Below are 18,585 nucleotides of genomic sequence, written 5' to 3' on the forward strand. Positions count from 1 at the left end.
CTAAAAATGAGAACAATTTTTCCATATGGTTGAACAAAAAGAAAGGTGTATGCTGTGCATCAAATGTACAGATCTGTCGATTGTTTTCAATAGTGTGCATACGGCTTATCAACACAAACTGTGACATATCTGCAAAGCATGTTGTAGGTCAGACTGAATTCCTTAGCACTTAAAATTAATGTTCAGTAATTCACCCTTTTAAAGTCAAACATTATGTGGAATGTGCAGAGTGTAGTATGATTGTGACACAGAAATAAGTTCACGGTTCGCACAGTTACTCTGGTTTTCCATTTAACAGTTACGTTAGAATTCAATTTCTGTGTTAACGATGGCATCCTCAGAAAAACAGGACATCCACAAACAGCCAAATGACAACAGTCTGGTAGTTTACCTTTCCAGCTCTCTATTGATTTGTGATACTGACTCCCTCTGGTGACTGCAGTTGCTGAAGCACAAATGTTTTTACGAGGCCTGTATGAGAATTCGAGCAATTGCTGCTGACACAGTTGCTGCAGACAGACAGCCTTGCCCACTCACGGTAATCTGCTAACACAAGAACACATTTTTATATGAACTCAGTAACCCTGAGAACAAGAACTTATGACCAATAACAGACTGCAAGTTTCAGACACATTCATGGGGGCTTAAGATCTGACTAAGTGCATTTACAGCAACAAAGTCAGGCTTTTAAGACTGTGTGCTTTCAGTGCTGCAGATTAACTAATTTAGGAAGAAACTGTTCCCCCCAGAAGTTTTGCTTTGCGAGAAAGTAACAATTTACTATATTTAATTACTAAACTTTGATACTTCATTTTATTAAGTTACAGCAACAGAGTTGGGGGTGATAATGTGCATGGACCATGGGTCAGACTCTTGGTATTATTGTAGCTCTGGTCAGTGAAACTTGAAGTGAACTTTTTTTCACCTGGTTAAGTTCACACCAAAGTAGAAACACCTCTCCCTGGATTGTAGACCAATCATTTAATCAAAACAGCATCCAGAGGAAATGAATGGTCATGTAGTGAGTGACGCTGTGCGCTGGGGAGGAATTCAGAGGATCAGGGCAAACGATTGCACCTGTGAGAGGGAGGGGCTGTGGTAGACAATAGGAGAGAAATGAAAAGAGCAGGGAGAAGAGGTGTGTGTGCTCTGGGAAGCGGCTCTCGGTGGATGGTACAGGCCTGAGGCCCAGCCGAGCTCGCTCGCTTATTTTGCACTCATTGTGGTTGCCGTTCGCATGATGTTTAGGGCTGCCGGCGGTGAAGATAGGCAGAGGGCGTTAGGGACAGGTTCCTGTTTTATTTTGCACTGCATATTTGTGTCGATTTTAAGACGCAGCCAGGGCCTTTACATGGGGACTGAGGGCGCCGCTGAGCGAGCTGTAGACGCCTGTGAGCGGCTGCATGTGTGCCCTAAATAGCACAGTGTATTAATTCAATTTGCAGTACTGCAGTGTGGTGTGCCCTGTGGGGATGCTTTGTGTGTGAGCTGCAGTGCAGTGCCCTAAGAGGGAGAGGTTAATGTGTGTTGTTCCTGTGTGCAGGCATTGAGATTGGCGGTTGCCCATACCAGACACCGAGGCCCATGGAGGTGACAGACAGGGGGAAACGGGGCTCAGACGGGTCCCAACATCCTGGTGTAAGGCTCTGTTGCACAAACGATGTATAAATAATAATTTTCCCCCTAAATTTGTGTGTGTGCACAGTTTAGAGACCGTGTGCGGGCGCTCTAACATCTTAGATCCAAACAAGGTTTATTACAATTACAAGGCAGCACTAACATGCTGTTAAATTTAAATTAATTTATATAATGCTCGGTGATAGAAAACGTAACACAGTTTTTCATCTGCTAGGCTACATGGTTTATCACAAATGTGCAATATTACAGTGTATGATATGTTTTAGAATGAATAAATGAATCTTTGAGTAAAAAATAAATAAATAAACAAAAAAACCTAACGCAGTGTTATTGTCCAGTGTCAGCCCCCTCTCAGTTGACACCTGCTGGGCTGTCTGACCCTCCTGGCCCAGCTGGTGGTGTGCCTCCGGCGCTGTGGTCCTCCGGCCTGTAGGGGGCGATAGCAGCTTGCGTTGGTCTCTACTACGTCACTTCCACCCCCGCCACAAACGGGACGAAGGACTGTAACTTTCAGAAACACTGAGTGAAGATTGACAGTATCGCGGTCGCAGTTTGAGGATGAACACCACTCTGAAGCACTGGAAGGAGGCGGCCACTCTCATTTTAGCCGCGGGCCACGGGCTCGCTGCGGACAGTTTGCCGTCAAGGACGCCGCGGACAGCCGGGGGCTCACCGGCCGGCGGCGGCTGTGGGCGGGCGCACCTGCCGCACAGGTCCCGCTTTGATTACGACGTCTTGCTGCTAAAACGAAGCAGTAAAAGTGGATTCATGCCCAATGCGTATGTGTTTCCCGGGGGCATGGTGGACCCTGCGGACTTCTCCAGTGAGTGGCTGGACGTTTTCAAGCCTCTCGGAAATTCTCCCAGTTTTGGTTTGAGAAGTGTCAAACAACCGGCGGAGACCAGACCCCCGATCTTTGCCACGGACCGACTGAAGCTGGGCTCTCCTGTCCCGGGAGATGTCGCCTTCAGGATCTGCGCCCTGAGGGAGACGTTTGAGGAGTCTGGCGTGCTGCTGGTCGTGTCCCACCCGGAGGAAGGCGCCGCCGGCCGAGCACGACACTGCGGCAGTGAGCTCACCAGGTGGAGGGCTCTGGTGAACCAAAACCCCTCCAACTTCATCAGGATGTGCAGAGAGCTGGAGGTGCTGCCCAACATCTGGGCTCTACACGAATGGGGAAACTGGCTGACTCCAGTGGGCCGGTACGGTGGGACGAGGTTTGACACCGCTTTCTTCATGTGCTGCCTGCAGGAGACCCCGCACACGCTGCAGGATGAAAAGGAGATAGTGCGCTTTCAGGTGATGCGGGACTCAAGCCAGTTTATTTATTGATCACATTTAAAAACACATCAAGTGCTGACCAAAAGTGCTTGCCAGATGTTTGTTTTAGGAATACAGTGAAATGGGTGAACGTGAAAATAAATAGGCACACAACAAAGCTATCATGTAGTCATATAAATAGTTAATGAAATTCAAAAATCTAGTTTTTCAGGTGGGATTTAAAAGGCTAAGTGAACTGAACCGAAAGAGTAACCTAAAGGTTACCGCTGCTGCAGCTCACAAGCTTATCAGAATTAAATCATCAATTCAAACATGCTGATTTCCATGTGTTTTGTTTGGTTTTATTTTGTTTTGTTTTTTGTTTGTTTTTTTTGTTTTTTTTTAGATGTAACCAAAGAGCACAGATAAAACAGGTGTTATTAACAATTCTGGGAAATAACAGGTCAGAAGATGACTGAGCATGTCTTTGAAATGAAAACTGATATAATCCATTTCCCCAAATGACTCAGTTTGCTTCCAGTTATATGGTTCAAAAGTTTCCCTTTGCTCTAAGTTAAAAGATTTCAGAAGTTGTCGTATAATTTAAGATATTAAAAATCTCTGAATTCAGTTTTCATTGTGTGTCAATTACGCAAAAATTGTGCAGTTTCTGTTGCTAATTATAACAGCTGATCAAGTTTAAGGAAACTATATTATGAAGTGCCATTTGATGTACTAAATAAAGGGGGAAAAAGTCACTTGTGCAGTTGTAAAACACTCTCTGTGTGTGTTTCAGTGGTCCACGCCCTCAGAGGTCCTGCAGAGCTACCGGGCACAGGAGCTGTGGATCGCCCCTCCACAGTTCTATGAGCTCAGCCGCATGTGTCGCTTCCCTGTGCTGAATGACCTCCACAACTTTGCCAGCCAGCGTGCCACAGAGGGTTGCGAACAGTGGCTGCCTGTTGTGTTCTCAAAAGATGAACACCACATCTCACTGCTTCCAGGTGCTGATTGTCTGTTTTATGTAATCCCCACTCAAACCAGCAGTCAGTAATGCCAAACTGATGTTTCATGATCTAAAACAGTGGTTCTCACAGTCCCCCTTTCTGCAGGGGACCGCCAGGAACCATGTCGAGCTACCCTTGGGGTCCCTAGCAAAAAGGGGAATTATTTATTTTCACAATATTTCCATCCATAAGAAACACAGTGACAGAACGTATGACTATTTTGGTCTCGGGTTTCAAACACTTTCTGTAATAAAACATCTGAAAGCAAAAAATCTTGTCAGCTGGAGCTCCGTGGTCAAATTTGTGTCAGTTTAGGGGTCCTTAATGTGAAAAAACTTGAGAACCATCGATCAGAATTATATATTGTGTGCCCTTTTATTATATGACATATGCCTGTACTGGGTTTTGTGAATATTAACACTATTAGGCATTAGTTTTATGAGATGGTCTCTGTGATTAAGTGATCAGAGCCTGATCATTTGCTCATTTCCCATATCTTTGTCTGCTCTTTTCTTTTGCTCCCTTGGGCTCTCCACTCTTCCCAGGTGACAAACTGTACCCGTTGGACACTTCAGGAAAGACTCAAGTGGATACAAGCACAGACTCTCAGCTGGAGGATCCTCAGGATGATTCAGCACTACACCGCATGGTGACTTTGGACCCATATAGCACAACTCTACAGATCACCATCACGCCCAGATACAACCACCTACTGCCGGTTGTTCAGCCACCACTGACACATGACCCAAAAAGTCAGCTTTGAATTGCCCCGACACTATTCTGAAAATGTACTGGAAAAAAAGCCTTGTCAAAACAGATTTACTTTAATATTTTTATGTATGGATAAGCCTGGATTTGTTTTTCTGGGTGAGTCTGCACCAGACTGTATTAATGACTGTAAAGGTTTGCTTGTCTCTTTTCACCCTTCACTGGCTTCCTTGCTTGTTTTGGGGTTTTTTTTTTTTGTTTGTTTGTTGTTTGTTTTTGTCTGATGCATTTACAATTGATAAATTAGTCAAGTCAAATTTTATCTGTAAAGCTCAATTTCACAAATTTGACTCAAGAGGCGTTACAGAGATAATGAAGAGTAACTGCAGATGGAGCCCTCTTCAAGGACAGACATGCAAAATGTGTGTACTGAATAGAACAACATACACCATGAACTATGAACAATCAGGACAACACATAGACTGTAAACAAACATGAAGAATATGATGTGGGATGATATCAAGCAACTTCTAGGTCCAACAGATAAGACCTGAGCCACATGATCTCCTCTCCACCATGAACACCTGTAAAGAGGGCAGACTACACAAACGCACAAAGAAGCAAAACCCTAACGGATCAGTCACATGTCTAGGAGAAGGAAACAAGCACACAGAAGAAGACAGGGACAAGGGGGAGGCTGGGACTCCTGGAGGACCGAGATCCAGATCCAAAACATCTGGAATGAGGCACTGACAGCCAAGAGCAGGAGAGAGGTCCCAGGATGGCCGATGGTCCGGAGTGAAAAAGGAGAACTGAAAAAAAAAAGGCTTATGTGCTTAAAAGTGAAGTGAAATGCAAGATGCCTTATTGTACTCAGTGTACGCAGGACTTCTAGTGTTTTGGTTTTACCCAGATACTCATTTCTGGGTTGGTTCACGCATAACTTGTTTTAGTGTGAACTTTTGGGGTTTGTCTGATTGAAGGACCTCAAATCTGACTGATGTTGTTATTGTTTATTGTGTCAATAAACCGTAATCCCCACAGCCCCCCACCTCTTTGGTCCACTCATGTGGTGAAATGTTCAGAATCAAGTTTTACATGTAAATAGATACTAAATAGTTTCCTGTTCAGACTTTGTCTGTACACTTTACTTTGCTCCACACTTTACAGAAAATAATAATGTAATCATTTTATTTTGACCAAATTTAGCTTGTAACCATAGTAACAGGCCGACTACCAATTATATCAAAGGGATTTAGAGACAACACCTGGAGCTAAGGGTGGTGTGTGTGTGTGTGTGTGTGTGTGCGTGTGTGTGTGTGTGTGTGTGTGTGTGTGTGTGTGTTTGTGGTGGTCCCTCACTGTAGGAGTGCATATGTCAGTGGTGGGGCTCTGCAAGTCTTCCATCCTTTCACCTTTGGGTGTCTTTCCTGCTCACAGCAGTATCCATGGCAAATTATATACTCTTAAGAAATAATCTCTGTCAAATGGGTTGTACCCTGTGTCTGCCATTTACAAAGTAATTTATAATTGAACACATCAGTTTATTCATTATTAATTTGATCCTTTTACTGATGCTGTCCCATGCTGCTTTTAGGTGATGCGTACTACATCTTCTTATGGTTTGTGATTTACATGTGAAAGCACATCAGGTATGAACTGAATGGAACAGGTCAAATAATGAGTCCAATGGGTGCTTGACAAATTTTCACATCTACTGTCACAAAGCATGCTAGTAACCGTGTAGATGCAATTTCAATTTACACACCATCACTCTGGTCACTGTAGTTCAATGACACTCATAACCAGGTCTCTGTTTTTCAGTATGTTTCTGCTTTTTTAAACGATGCTAATGTGCAGAGAGTTTGCCGGTGTTGATCCGACCCTTATGTCACTCTGACCTGGTTGAACCATTTTCTCCTAAAACAATGAGGCACACTTTGACACATTTAATTTGTCTGCATTAGAAAACATGAGGTTTAGTCCCCTGTCCGCCGTCCTCACAGAGCACTGTGTGTGTGTGTGTAGGATGGTGGTGTCAGAGAGGGGGTGAGTTGAAATAACACTGCTCAATCCTCTGTGCTGTTTGCGGTGGAGAGTCCATTGAGGGTTTCCATGGCAACCCACAGCCTTGGAAACCCACTAACTTCGTCCAGATGAGGTGATGATGCAGTGGTCTGTCTCTGCCAAGTGTGCAGCTCGCCTCTCAGTGAACCAGTCTGCTCAGTTTATTTGTTTCCAAGCGACACAGTGAAGCAAATAAATAGCTCTCTCATGCATACGTTCAAACTAAAGGCCCCCAAATAACTGTGGATGTGGAAGTGGGTTTACTCACCTGTAAAGGGTAAATTTTTATACCTAATGAAGCCCATAACTCTAAAACTTTAATGCTGTGGCTATTTTGAGAAGCAGCTTGCATAACAGAGATTGCAACAAAATCATTTCAGCATAGCAGAAACAGTCTCAAAGTTGCATTAAAGTAGAGCTTTTGCATGAGCAAGCGCGAGGGACAAATTTTAAAGCACAGTGTTTCAGGAAGCTTTATCCCTTCCACTGTTTCAGTCTCCTCCCTTTCTTCCTCATGTTTAATTAATCACCTTTATATTTTTGGATCTCTGGATGACAATGAAAGTCTGTGGTGAATTTTAAGAGCTGACTCACTGTTAGCAGAGCTCAGCGCCCCTGTGAAATGACAACGGGGATAAACAAGATGTCAGAGAGCTTACTGTGAATTAGATGTGAGCAGAGCATGCCACTGATTTTCATGCATCAAAGTCCTGCCAAAAAAGTCTGCTCAGCTCTGTGGTCGCCACAAGGAGTCCAGTTATCTTTTTACAATATTCTATTAATGTTTTTCCACAGGTTTCAAACCTCAAAGGGCTGAGAAGAGAGAGACGGCAAGGAATAAAACACATTGGAACACAGAGAAGGGCATCTAAGTGGTCTGCGGAATAAACATTTAATGTCCCAAAAGATTGCTATCTCAATCTGCAACTTGAATATTTTACACATGCCAGTTTTTTATAGGCCTAAGAAAAATTCAATTTTGTTGCAGTGAATCCATTACTCCCACAAGGAGTCGGGCCTCTGCTTTGAGGAGGAGGGTGGCTGTAATTCAAATTGATCTTGTGAGATCTCTATATACTTTCACAGCCTGCAACTAAGGCTGAATGTTCTTTAAACGCCTGGAAACTATTTACTGTATAACTGTATAAAAATGGGGGATGTGATCATTAGAGTCAGTTTACAGCTCATTTGATTTGCACCTGTTGGGCTGCAAGCAGTTATGATGTTAACAGACTTTTCAATAAAATGCACAATTAGCAATAAATCCAAAAATGTATTTGTGAAATGAAGATGACAACAACATGTCTTCCAGCAGCTGTGCTGTAGATCAGAAGAAACATGGATTTATTTATCCTGAGGTCACTCTGTTTTGGAGAATCCTTACAGATACTACGTAGTAACTTCTCAACACTTCTTACCAGTATTTTTTTTAACAACTCACTTTACAGGCTTTTAAAGTACTGCCAATATCTTTAATATAGAACACCTAAACTTGGCTTTAAATTTATTCCTGCCAAAGACCTTGTAAACGGTGATGCAGTGTGGGATTTTATTAATTATAATAATATACCATAAAGTAAGTAAGTAAATTATGTAGTTAATTTACTATAGAATTGGAGAATGTTTCATTAATTTAACTGTGGATTAATCATCCCATTTCCAGTTTTGAAAATTCAAATGCAAACTATTGTGTCACCTGTAAAACCCACATAGAGATTTGTTTCAAATAAATCATGAATACATTTTAGTAAAAAAAAATTCAATTTTGAAACTCCACAATTATTTTGACTCAGTATTTGAAATGCTTTTTTTTATTGCTGTGAGCTATCAGCTAGTCTTTGGTATTTAATAGCATATAGATAGCATATGTATTGGTTCTGCTGGACCCATCTGTGTCCATCCATTGTCCAGGACAACCAACCCCCACCCCCACCCAAGAGTCATAGCACAGTATGGACTTTGGCTCACCTGTGTACTATTCCAAAAATACCCTCAAAGACTCTTACATCTAAAACCATTAGGGAGTTAAAGTATCTGTGTTAGTCTCCTTTCCACTTTAAATCAAGCACTATTTTAACTCCAGGGTGGTTACGTCTAAGATTATAATCCTCTACTTAAAATATCTCTGTGCACATCTGATATATGCAGTCAAACTGGGCTAAAACCATTAGCTTAAATATCCCAAAGCCATACGCATAAGAGAACGTGTCATTCACTTCTTGCATGGTCATTCTTTGTGCAAGAAACTGCCTTGGCGTTGTCTTGTAAAGCACCTGCGGAACTATTTCTCCAAACTACAAGCAGGTTTTCAAGTGTGTTTTCAAAATTTTATTATAATAAATATACTTGAGTATGTACATTATCTGTCACAGCAGTAGACTGTATGTACAAACCCTCTATTCACATGTTGCAATGTATACATTCAACACTGTTTGCATGAAAGAACCTGTAAAGGAACAAGAACAGGCTTACAGTGAATGGGTGCATTTTTAAAAGACTGGAAGTCTCATAGGTCCAAAGGCTCTCATGTAGCACATTGTGATTTGATGCAATGAAGTAAGATGCAGGCCTACTACAATCTGGCTATACAGATTTTATGATGTATTAAAAAACTGTGCTAACAAGTGTGGAGAACAGTGCAGATTCGTTCACATCCAGTCTGTGTGATGTGAAGAGCAAAGGTTAACTGTTGACGGTGGCTGTATTAGTTTTACGTGGTCCTACTTCTCTGACTAGATGCCCCCCACCCCCCCCCCACCCCCCACCCCACCCCTGCTCCTTTGAACACATCTGACTTTGCTGGATTGAAATCATAAATTTAAAGCATCAATCAGCAGCACATCAGGGGGAATACTTAACAGCAGGCTACATTTATGCTTGAGCTTTTCCACTAATCCACTTGGATTACGTGTTGTTTATATCATCCTGATGGCCAGACACTGTCACGTAATTTTATGTCTTTTCATCCCCCACCTCCAAAAATACACGACCCATTGGCCCTTCAAAATACTTATTTGTGCATCGTCCAGTTCCCCCGAGTGGCTATATTGTTCTACATTTTATCTAGTGCAACTTCTCAACTCCGCCCAATACATTCACGAATCCGAGAAAGATTAATAACTTGTCCACATTTTTCCAGCTCCTCTCAAACCCACAAAAAGCTCGCTCTCTGTCGTGGAGCTGTCGGCTCTGTACCCACGGTGTCGCTCCTGTGGGCAGCCTCGCAGGGTATCCTTCAGGGTGACACTTCAGGACATATTGATGACCAAATATCCCAGAACCACGGCGACAGTAAGGATGACAAAGAACACAAGTACGGCGCATATCGATCCGACGCCGGAACCCCTGCTGCCGCCGCCGCCTTCCTCTTCTTTCGGCTCCTCTTCGCAGATGGAGATGACACCCACGGAGGAATTTCCGACACTCATGTTGGACTTGAGCTCCGCTCCTGCCTCCTGCTTCGCCTCGACGGCCCATGGCGCCACCTGCACCTTCATCTCCATCTCCTCCATCATCTGGCTCACCTGGGAGATCTCGGACTGCAGGTCCCTCAGGTCCGCCGTGTCGATGTTGCTGTCCGCCTCGTACTTCATGTTCTGCACGCTCATTGCCCGGGCCGCCACGGTGGTGGTGCTGCCGGTCATCCCCGTCTGGATAAGGTGTCTCGTCGGCACCTTGAGGGGGAAATCCTGCCCTATCTCCAGGGACCTTTTCATGTCCACCTCCAGGAGCTCCATGCTGCTCGAGAACAGCACCCATAGGCGCTCGTACTCAGCCCGGTCCTCTTTGCTGATGGTCTTGTCTTTGAGCAGAGAGGTCAGTTTAGTCCTGTTGGCCACGGCCAGCTCCTGGGCCTTCTTGCGGGTCCTCTTCAGCTCCTCTCGCAGGTTCTGCGAGTCCGAGGTGCTTCCCAGGGCGATGACCAGATGCCTGTAACAGGCGGTCACTTTGTTCAAAGCGTCCAGCATTGTTTTGCACTCCTCTTTCCCCATGACTTCTTTTTAAAAAAAAAAAAAAAAATTATCTATATCCTCCTCAAAACGACGAAATAAGCAAAAGAGGCTTGAGGAGAAATGGCGAGCTGTCAGTAATAGTGCTTTAGATGTTGTCCCTAGTTTAGTTTCCACGGGATCACAACCCCAGCTCTACAAATCCCCTCAACGCGCTATTCAGAGCAAATGCCTCTCTATCCATGCTCTTTCCTGTCTGCAAGCAGGCACAGAGAGCGGCTTAGAAATTAATGCGTCCGTTATGGCTTTAGACTACCTTTGCGCCTCACCACTCGAGATCAAACGGCGCCGGAGCGCCTCTCCTGCAGGACGGATGGAGGCAGATGGATGTGAAACAATCCGAACCTCCTCCTTTTCTTATGAGACTGCGATCCAGGTTCAGCTACAGGTGTCGAAACATCCACCTAACTGCTGTTTGTGTAGTTACAACGGCGCCTCTCTCGTCGGCAGCTTAAAATGAGTCCTTAAATACTGAAAGATGTTGGACGGCTGGGAAAATGGAGAATCTTCATTCAGAGTTGAAGAAGAGAAAGGGGCTTCAGAGCGACCATGTAACTGGGAGTCAAACCAGCCATTGTGTTTTGGTGTTGGATAGTGAATCTGGATGGGGAGCTGTCCACTTCAGCACCCAATCGATGATGTTTAAATACCAGTGAGCGCCTTCCGCGGTCACATGTGCGCACAAAACAGAGCCATTCAGCAACCAGCTGGAGAGGCAGGCAGGGGAACAAAGCAGCCCTGCTCCCATTGGTTTGGTCGCGCAGTCAATGCATCCTGCCATTGGCTGCTCAGTCCCTAAGGTGGGCAGGGCTGTGATGCCTCTCAGCGGCGATGTCAAGTCACAAAGCCCTAACCTATCTGCCATTTGTCATCAGGATCCCTGCATGTGTTGACAGCTATTTCCGGAGCTAAGTGAAGCAATGGCTGATGGCTGACAAGATGTTAACTAGGCTGATGTGATTTTGAGATTCAGGTCTGCAGAATCAAGGAGCGCAGGTTTAAAAGCAGGAGCAACTGTTGTCAGTGCTCCTCTCATGTGATTACCTTTTCTTTTGCTTGATTTTATCAGTGGTGTAGGAAATGGATCATAACTGTGTCAGATGAGTGCATAAGTGATACCGCGAGTATTCATTTATTCTGTACTTTTTTGCATAGTTGCACAACATACAGTCAGTTAGACACACACCCGCCAGCGCACAGTTTACAGCCATGGAGGATGCCAGCTGTTGCACCCTGTCGGTTGGATAATGTGTTCTTTACCTTGTTGAATCCTGCTGTGTTAAGAGGCAAGAGGCAGATAAGGCTGTGTGGTGTTTGCCTGGTTTGCTCTTTTTGCATTATTGAAGGGGATGAGGCCTAATGATCCAGTGACTGCAGTGTCAAGCTAATGGACTGAAGTGCAGAGGATGCGTGAGGAACTGAGGGTGGCTTATTTTACGTGAAATGGCATTTTCCCTGGCATGGGAATTTTTTTTTCTTTCATTCAATTTATTCCTAGTTTGAAGAAGATCAGTTTCACTAACTCGTTGAAACGTTATCAGTTTTGTGCATAATTACCTATGGACTAACATGCACACTACACTAACTGCCCATTTTATAAGATAAATGTAATCTTGGTATATGTGTCTCTGCTCTATTTAGACTGTAAACTCCATTTATCTGAACTGCTGGCAAATATGACTAATAACAAATATCTGGGCTGAGTCAGATGTTTTGTTAAGATCTTAGCAAATGGATCTTCTTTCCTTTCAATATGTTTCCATGGCAACCTCTCACCTCTTGGCAGGCGCTCCTCAGTTATTTCTCCACAAGGTATTCAGTTACTGAATTATCAACAGTGATTCTCAATGTCTCCTGTGTTGTATATGCTCTTTCAGCTCAGCTGTTGTCAGCAGAAAAATTCATGAGATTTGATTCATTGCAAGAACAACGTGAATGATTAGAGGAGGCCTGATGGCCTTTATAGAGCTAATTTCTTGTTTGTGTTTTTTAAAGTGAAGCCTACTATGAAATCATATTATTCTAATTCAATGCATCCATCCAAGTTTGTTTGCTTGTTTTTTTATTGAACAATTAATTTTTTTGATGATCTTTGAATTTTACACAGTGTGATGTCTTTCCTTATAAAAAAAAAAATAGCAAGTATGTTGCAAGGAGTTATTTCAATCCTGAATTAAAAATCAAAAGTATGTACCACACCCTGTTGACAGTTTCAATCTCTTCAGTCTCGACTTTGTCACCTTTAGATCGAACTGCTAATGGCATAAAGGCAGAATTGCAGGATTACATTGTAAAACTGGCTGCAGTGTCTGTCTCTCTGCGTTTCTATAATAAGATTGCTGATAAGCTGGTCTGTTAGATTCAAGTGTGAGGATGAGTCAGACTTGCTGTGGTCTGATTGCTCTAAGTGAACACATCATGGAAAACTGTGATTTCCTGTGCAGGGGCTCTCTGTGGTTGGCTGTTACACAGAGAAGAGTAACAAGATAAGGAGCAGCTCCAGATGTTATTATTCTCTTTACAGTGATGAAATTAAAAATAAAACAGACTTGACCTGCATATCTCATAAAATTAAGCCAAGGTTTACCCAACCATCATTTGGTTTACCAAAACATTGATTTGTCAAGATCTTGGCAGCACAGTTTGAATATCCAAGACATGGAGAACATCAGATAAATTTCATTGCAAACTGTAGTGTAGAGATCAGTTGACCTGCATCAGATAGTATTTCAAAACAATTACTCTTAAAGGTATAATTTGTGACCTTTCCACAATGTTTAAAGACAACTAGACTTATGTTATATACTGTATCCCAAATGTTTCCATCCGTTTTCAAACCTACCGAAATATGTGATTTTAATCAAGGTAACGGTCCGTTTCATTTGGTGGCCTGTCAGTGGCATCACATCTTCTTTGCAAATGTATCAGCATTGTAGTTGTCTGTCAGAAGTGGTCAAAATTGACTTCTTACACAGTTTTAATTTACATTTTTACAACACACTTTTTAGATCTTGGTCATTTTTTAGTTATGAATTATAACTGGATTAAGGAGTTTAGGATATCCAAGAACCCCCCCCCCCCCCCCCCTCCAAGAGCTCCTGTGTCCTTCGAACATTGGAGAAACACTGATTTTAACGTGAAACTGCTTTATTCATGTTTATGTTTTTACCAGTTTTAATCACCTGGTCCATTTGCTTTCGAGAGGAGGAGCCTCTACAGATAATTCAGCTCTCCGTAAAAATGTCCTGAACGATTGACACTGAAGGAATCTTAACCAAGGGAAGCTGACGGCAATGACAGCAATGGTGGTGAAGACAACAACTCCCATCATCCCACACTTCTTCACAATGTCACCAACCTTCATATTTTGTTATTGTTTTGATTAAGGGACTCCTAGTGGCAGAAAACTACATATAATGTGTTTAAGGCAGGTTAAGTGGACCATGTGAGAGGTATAATACTGTAAATTGAAAATGACAGTCCAGGTTGTTGGGTGGACTCCTTGGATGGCAGACTTTATTAACGTGGCACCATTATCAAACAGCATTTGGAGATGTTCCATCTCTTCCCCCATTTGTAAATGGGGCCATATTTGTTCAAATCAGGGACCCGAAGACTAAATTTGTTTCACATTTTTACGTGCAAAGCCCCCAGCTCACCGAGTGGAGCTGGCTATTAACCTTCAACCCTGTGGACACAAATTGTGTCAAAATATTTTTTTCATAAAACCTAATTTGGATTATACTATATGATACCACGCATTGTCCTGAAATAAGAATATATGTGTGCTTGGCAGAGACATGTATTGACAACACCAGGATCTTGGAATTAAAATGAAAGATGAGCAAAAGCACCCCCAGATTCAAGAGGTCGAGATATAGAGGAAACCAAAGGAGAGAAAAATAACTTGGTATATGGTTGGGGGTCTACAACTGCTGCAATAAAATGATCTAAAAATTCCATAATCCAGATTATCAGGTTCCTAAAGGTCTTGGGATTAGCAGTATAATACCCACTAATGTATCTTTTAATGGAGGTTGTGTCTCTCCCTCGGGCATTTTCATCATATGGAATCAATGTTTTAGGCAGGAAATGGAGCTCACGGGCACTCACGAGTGAGAGATAATGATCAAAAGGGGACAGACATAAAGATGTTTCCTCTCAAAGCGCAATAATGCCCTGGACAAACACATCAGAAAATTCTTGAACAACCTCTGTCAGCCCTCCTGATAATCCCAGTAAAAAGCTCCTGCACTGACTGCACTTTCCTCTAACATCAACGTATTCTTTCGAGATAAGGCAGACACCAAGTTTGGGCTGTTACAGTCACCATAATGTTTTGGCACTACTAAATGTCGCATCAGAAATGTATCTGTGTTACATCATTTAACAAAAGGCATGTTGGATTTGTTCCACCTGTCAGATGGTCATACTGTAACGTCAAATGTACCAAGTCATATCATGCTGGCGTTTTTACATGTTTTAGCTAATTTACAAGATATTATATTCTGTATGTTTTTTTACTACTGCTAACCACTACCCTACTATTTTCCAACCTTCCATGACGTTTGCTTGAGATCATGGCGTTGAACATTATACTTTCACAGATAATGTGAGACTGGGGTGAATTTGGTAGCTTCACCCAAACAACCCAGACAACAATGATGTTACTCTGACAAAAACGAATCCAAGCTAAATGTTTACTGATGAATTACTCTGGAGTCCAACCTAACATGCATGGTTCAAGTCCAGGACCTTCTTGCAGTGACTATAGACCACTGAGCTACTGTGTGATCAAAATATCATCTCCTAAACTCACCACTCATTAGACTCTTCCAAGTTTTACATCTTACTTAGTGAGGCTCACCACTGCTGATAAAGTGTCCAGAACAGGATCAGAATCTTTGAAGCCTGTTTAATCTTACATGATCACGAAAAGCTGACTTGATGTCTTGTTACTAGTGTAGAAAAAAATCCCTTAAAAGCCAAAGATTACTTGCCTGGGCCTCAGATTTAGATTTGGAAGCGTGTTGCAGCTTATTTTAAGTGGTTTGGGATGGTGAGCAGAGAGGTAGGGGGGTGAGGGAGCCCAGAGGTGGAGGCTGTTTGTGGAAGCACGAGGAAGATTCAGTCAGTTAGAAACAGAGGCAGAGCACTGGGGAAAGAGAGAGGGACGGAGAGAACCAGAGAAAGAGGAAGTCTGTCTTTGTTGAATTATTGATGTCCCTCATCCACTATGTGGTCCCTTACACAGCGCAGCACGCAGCAGTGGGGTGAACCGTGACTCACGCTTCAACTCTGTGAAGGTCCAGACTGAGGAGGATCTCCACTCAGCCTTGACTTTAAACACACACACACACACAATAATGTTCCTCTCTCGACTCCCCATGAAAATAAAAGCTAAGCTTACCATACCATAAAAGCCTCTCATATAAACTTTGTATTGATTGTGGAAAATGTGATGTAGCACTCAGGAAGGGTGGTGTGTGTGTGTGTGTGTGTGTGTGTGTGTGTGTGTGTGTGTGTGTAATGTGAGTGTGAGAAAGCAAACTGAACCTGATAAAAAGCCACCTTTTTGTTATTTTGTTATCCTAAAGATGAAGTCAAAATGGATCTACCAGCACCTCTGAACTCAGCATTTAACACATTATATCTTGTTTGTTAAACTGATACAAAAACCAGAGACTGAAGATTTTATGAATCACATTTTACAAGTTGTGTGTGAGTATTTCATGATTGTCAGGACCCAGCACATAGGAATAGTCCGGCCCATAACTACTTGGAAAACAGCGAATTAATGTTTTTACATGATTTTTACTCAGGGCTGTCGTGTTATCAGTTTTTCACAACACAATTATCGTGCATGGCCAAACGAACTCAGGATAATAATATTATCACAATATCTGTAGAAAATTTGAAAAAAACTACAATACTGCTTAAAGTCAAATTTGTCTTTAACCATTGTGCGTTTTCTCTGCTTTTGGCAAATAAATAATATATGAGTTTAGGGAGATTGTGAGAGAGTCTGTAACCATAACTGTGCAGAAGCATATAAAGAACAATTTAAACTTGGACATGAAATGGACAGTGAAAAGGCAACCAGATTAACTGATAAACAAAAGATCTACAAGACCGAGCGTCTGCCATCAAGATATTATCCTATGTGTATTATTACATTGTTATCGATATTTAATTTTTTGAATATCACTGCTATAATATATATATAGAGGTGCTGGTAAACAGATTTTGTTTGCATTTGACAGAACCCAGTTAGCTTTCTCGCTCCCTGTTTCTAGTCTTTGTGCTAAGGTAGAAGAAAATCTTTATTAAATAACAGAATCTAGATTTCCTCAGCCAGTAGTCATAATGAATGGGCTGACTAAAGCATGGATGTTTTTTTGTTTTTTTGTTTTTTTATGTTGAGCAGGGTAAGCCTCTCTAGTGCGCTGCAGTATATAGTACACTCTCAGTGCTAAACTGAGGTGAACCAAAAGGATCCCCGGCACCAGCTGGGTCAAGGCTTAGCTCTAATCCTGTCACATCAAGGTAAACTCCGGAGAATCCATGGAAGGTTTGGCAAGAGTGAACATGGTTGGGGAAAAAACATTAGCATAACAGACCCAACAGGACCCATGCCATTCACAGACTGTCTGTCGCCCACCTTTCCTGTCTCTCTCCACTGCATTGTGTGGCGTGCATGTGTGTGAAGGAGGTATTTGTTGGTCCGATGGCTCCTCTCACTGAAGCCTTAATGTATTCCATTGTACCTGTCCCTTTCTGCACAAAATAGAATGCAGTGAAAGGAGGAAACAATGCATGTCCTTCACCAGACCCTCAAAAGACATTCAGCTCCACCACAACAATACACTGTAAGAGCACTCAATAGTTAATAAGAGAGATACGTTGGTGACCTTTAACAATCTTGAGCTGTTATCTGTTACAGTTTTGTAATTCTCATTACACTCCAGCCAGGCGTTTTGTGATGTTCACCCAGCAAATAAACATACAAGGAAAGCTGATGGCCTGGAGGGTGAAAGGTCTCTTTTACTCTTGCACTTTTAGAAAAGCCAACAGATTGCCCTTCTCAGAAAATCCCCTCTAAAAGGCTTCTGGGTTGGATTTGTGGTTGGGCGAGGCGAAGGTGGATACAGCAGGGATAAGCCTGTGCAAGGTTAAAGGCCATTCCATCATGGCCTGGGTCTGTGTCAGTCTTCATGCCACTGTGGACAAGTGGCAAATGGCAACTTTCATACATATGCTCTGATATTCTGCCAGTTTGCCATCTCTCAGTTCTGTTTATGGGTCTGAAGGAGGGTTTGAATGCATACATTTTTCTTTTATATATACAGCATATAGACAGATGGTTGTGGGCAGTCACCCCATTGCATTAGCAGAATTGGACGGTAAAAGGCACCGGGTCATGTGATGTTTGAACTCCATGCCACTGACAATTGCATACATACAGATTTATAAATATTACATCCTGCAATCAATGCCTTTATAAATAGAGAGAACACAACAATAACTCATCTTCATCCTCAATCTGAAGGTTTCATTTCAGTTATCATGATTAAACTGACATATTAATGGATTAAAGAATTAACAAATCTCACTCAGGAACTGTCAGATAACATGTGTGATATCTATTCAATAGACTTATGTGTATTAATTTATTCCCTATACCCTTTTTTAAGATCAGCTAAATCAAGTACTGTTATCTTATTTAATATCGTACATACTTCCTATGACTGTATATACCGATCATGTTTGTCACCCAACTGCAACAATCCCCATGTCTTTTCTTCTTCTTCTTCTTTCTCTCTCTTAACCACAAATAAATTGATGCCAGGTAGCATCATTTAAGTCAAACACCAAGGCAGCTTCTCCTGAGGTAC

The 18,585-nt window shown here is 42.4% G+C and overlaps 2 protein-coding genes across 2 annotated transcripts; one reads left to right on the forward strand and one right to left on the reverse strand.

Moving 5' to 3' along the window:
* The first annotated feature begins 2,080 nt into the window (after nt 1-2,080).
* nudt19 (nudix (nucleoside diphosphate linked moiety X)-type motif 19) lies at nt 2,081-5,659 on the forward strand. Its single transcript, XM_071489784.1, has 3 exons — nt 2,081-2,937; nt 3,695-3,902; nt 4,451-5,659. Exons 1-3 carry the CDS (start codon nt 2,197-2,199, stop codon nt 4,666-4,668), a joined length of 1,167 nt encoding a protein of 388 aa, XP_071345885.1. The 5' UTR covers nt 2,081-2,196; the 3' UTR covers nt 4,669-5,659.
* Nucleotides 5,660-8,997: 3,338 nt separating this feature from the next.
* Nucleotides 8,998-11,315, reverse strand: LOC139628400 (regulator of G-protein signaling 9-binding protein). Its single transcript, XM_071490035.1, has one exon. It carries the CDS (start codon nt 10,670-10,672, stop codon nt 9,929-9,931), a length of 744 nt encoding a protein of 247 aa, XP_071346136.1. The 5' UTR covers nt 10,673-11,315; the 3' UTR covers nt 8,998-9,928.
* Between the last annotated feature and the right edge of the window lie 7,270 nt (nt 11,316-18,585).

This window comes from Trachinotus anak, unplaced genomic scaffold (assembly GCF_046630095.1).
Source record: "Trachinotus anak isolate AG129_WGS33_773 ecotype Australia unplaced genomic scaffold, CSIRO_AGI_Tana_v1 ptg000011l, whole genome shotgun sequence".
Taxonomy (NCBI): Eukaryota; Metazoa; Chordata; class Actinopteri; order Carangiformes; family Carangidae; genus Trachinotus; species Trachinotus anak.

What these genes read in the sequence shown, in the direction of transcription:
- nudt19 (XM_071489784.1), top strand. Translation starts at nt 2,197, where the DNA reads ATGAACACCACTCTGAAGCACTGGAAGGAGGCGGCCACTCTCATTTTA. An exon ending in AGGAGATAGTGCGCTTTCAG is followed by an intron (nt 2,938 to 3,694) that starts GTGATGCGGGAC and finishes TGTGTGTTTCAG; the next exon opens with TGGTCCACGCCCTCAGAGGT. An exon ending in CCACATCTCACTGCTTCCAG is followed by an intron (nt 3,903 to 4,450) that starts GTGCTGATTGTC and finishes CACTCTTCCCAG; the next exon opens with GTGACAAACTGTACCCGTTG.
- LOC139628400 (XM_071490035.1), bottom strand. Translation starts at nt 10,672, where the DNA reads ATGGGGAAAGAGGAGTGCAAAACAATGCTGGACGCTTTGAACAAAGTG.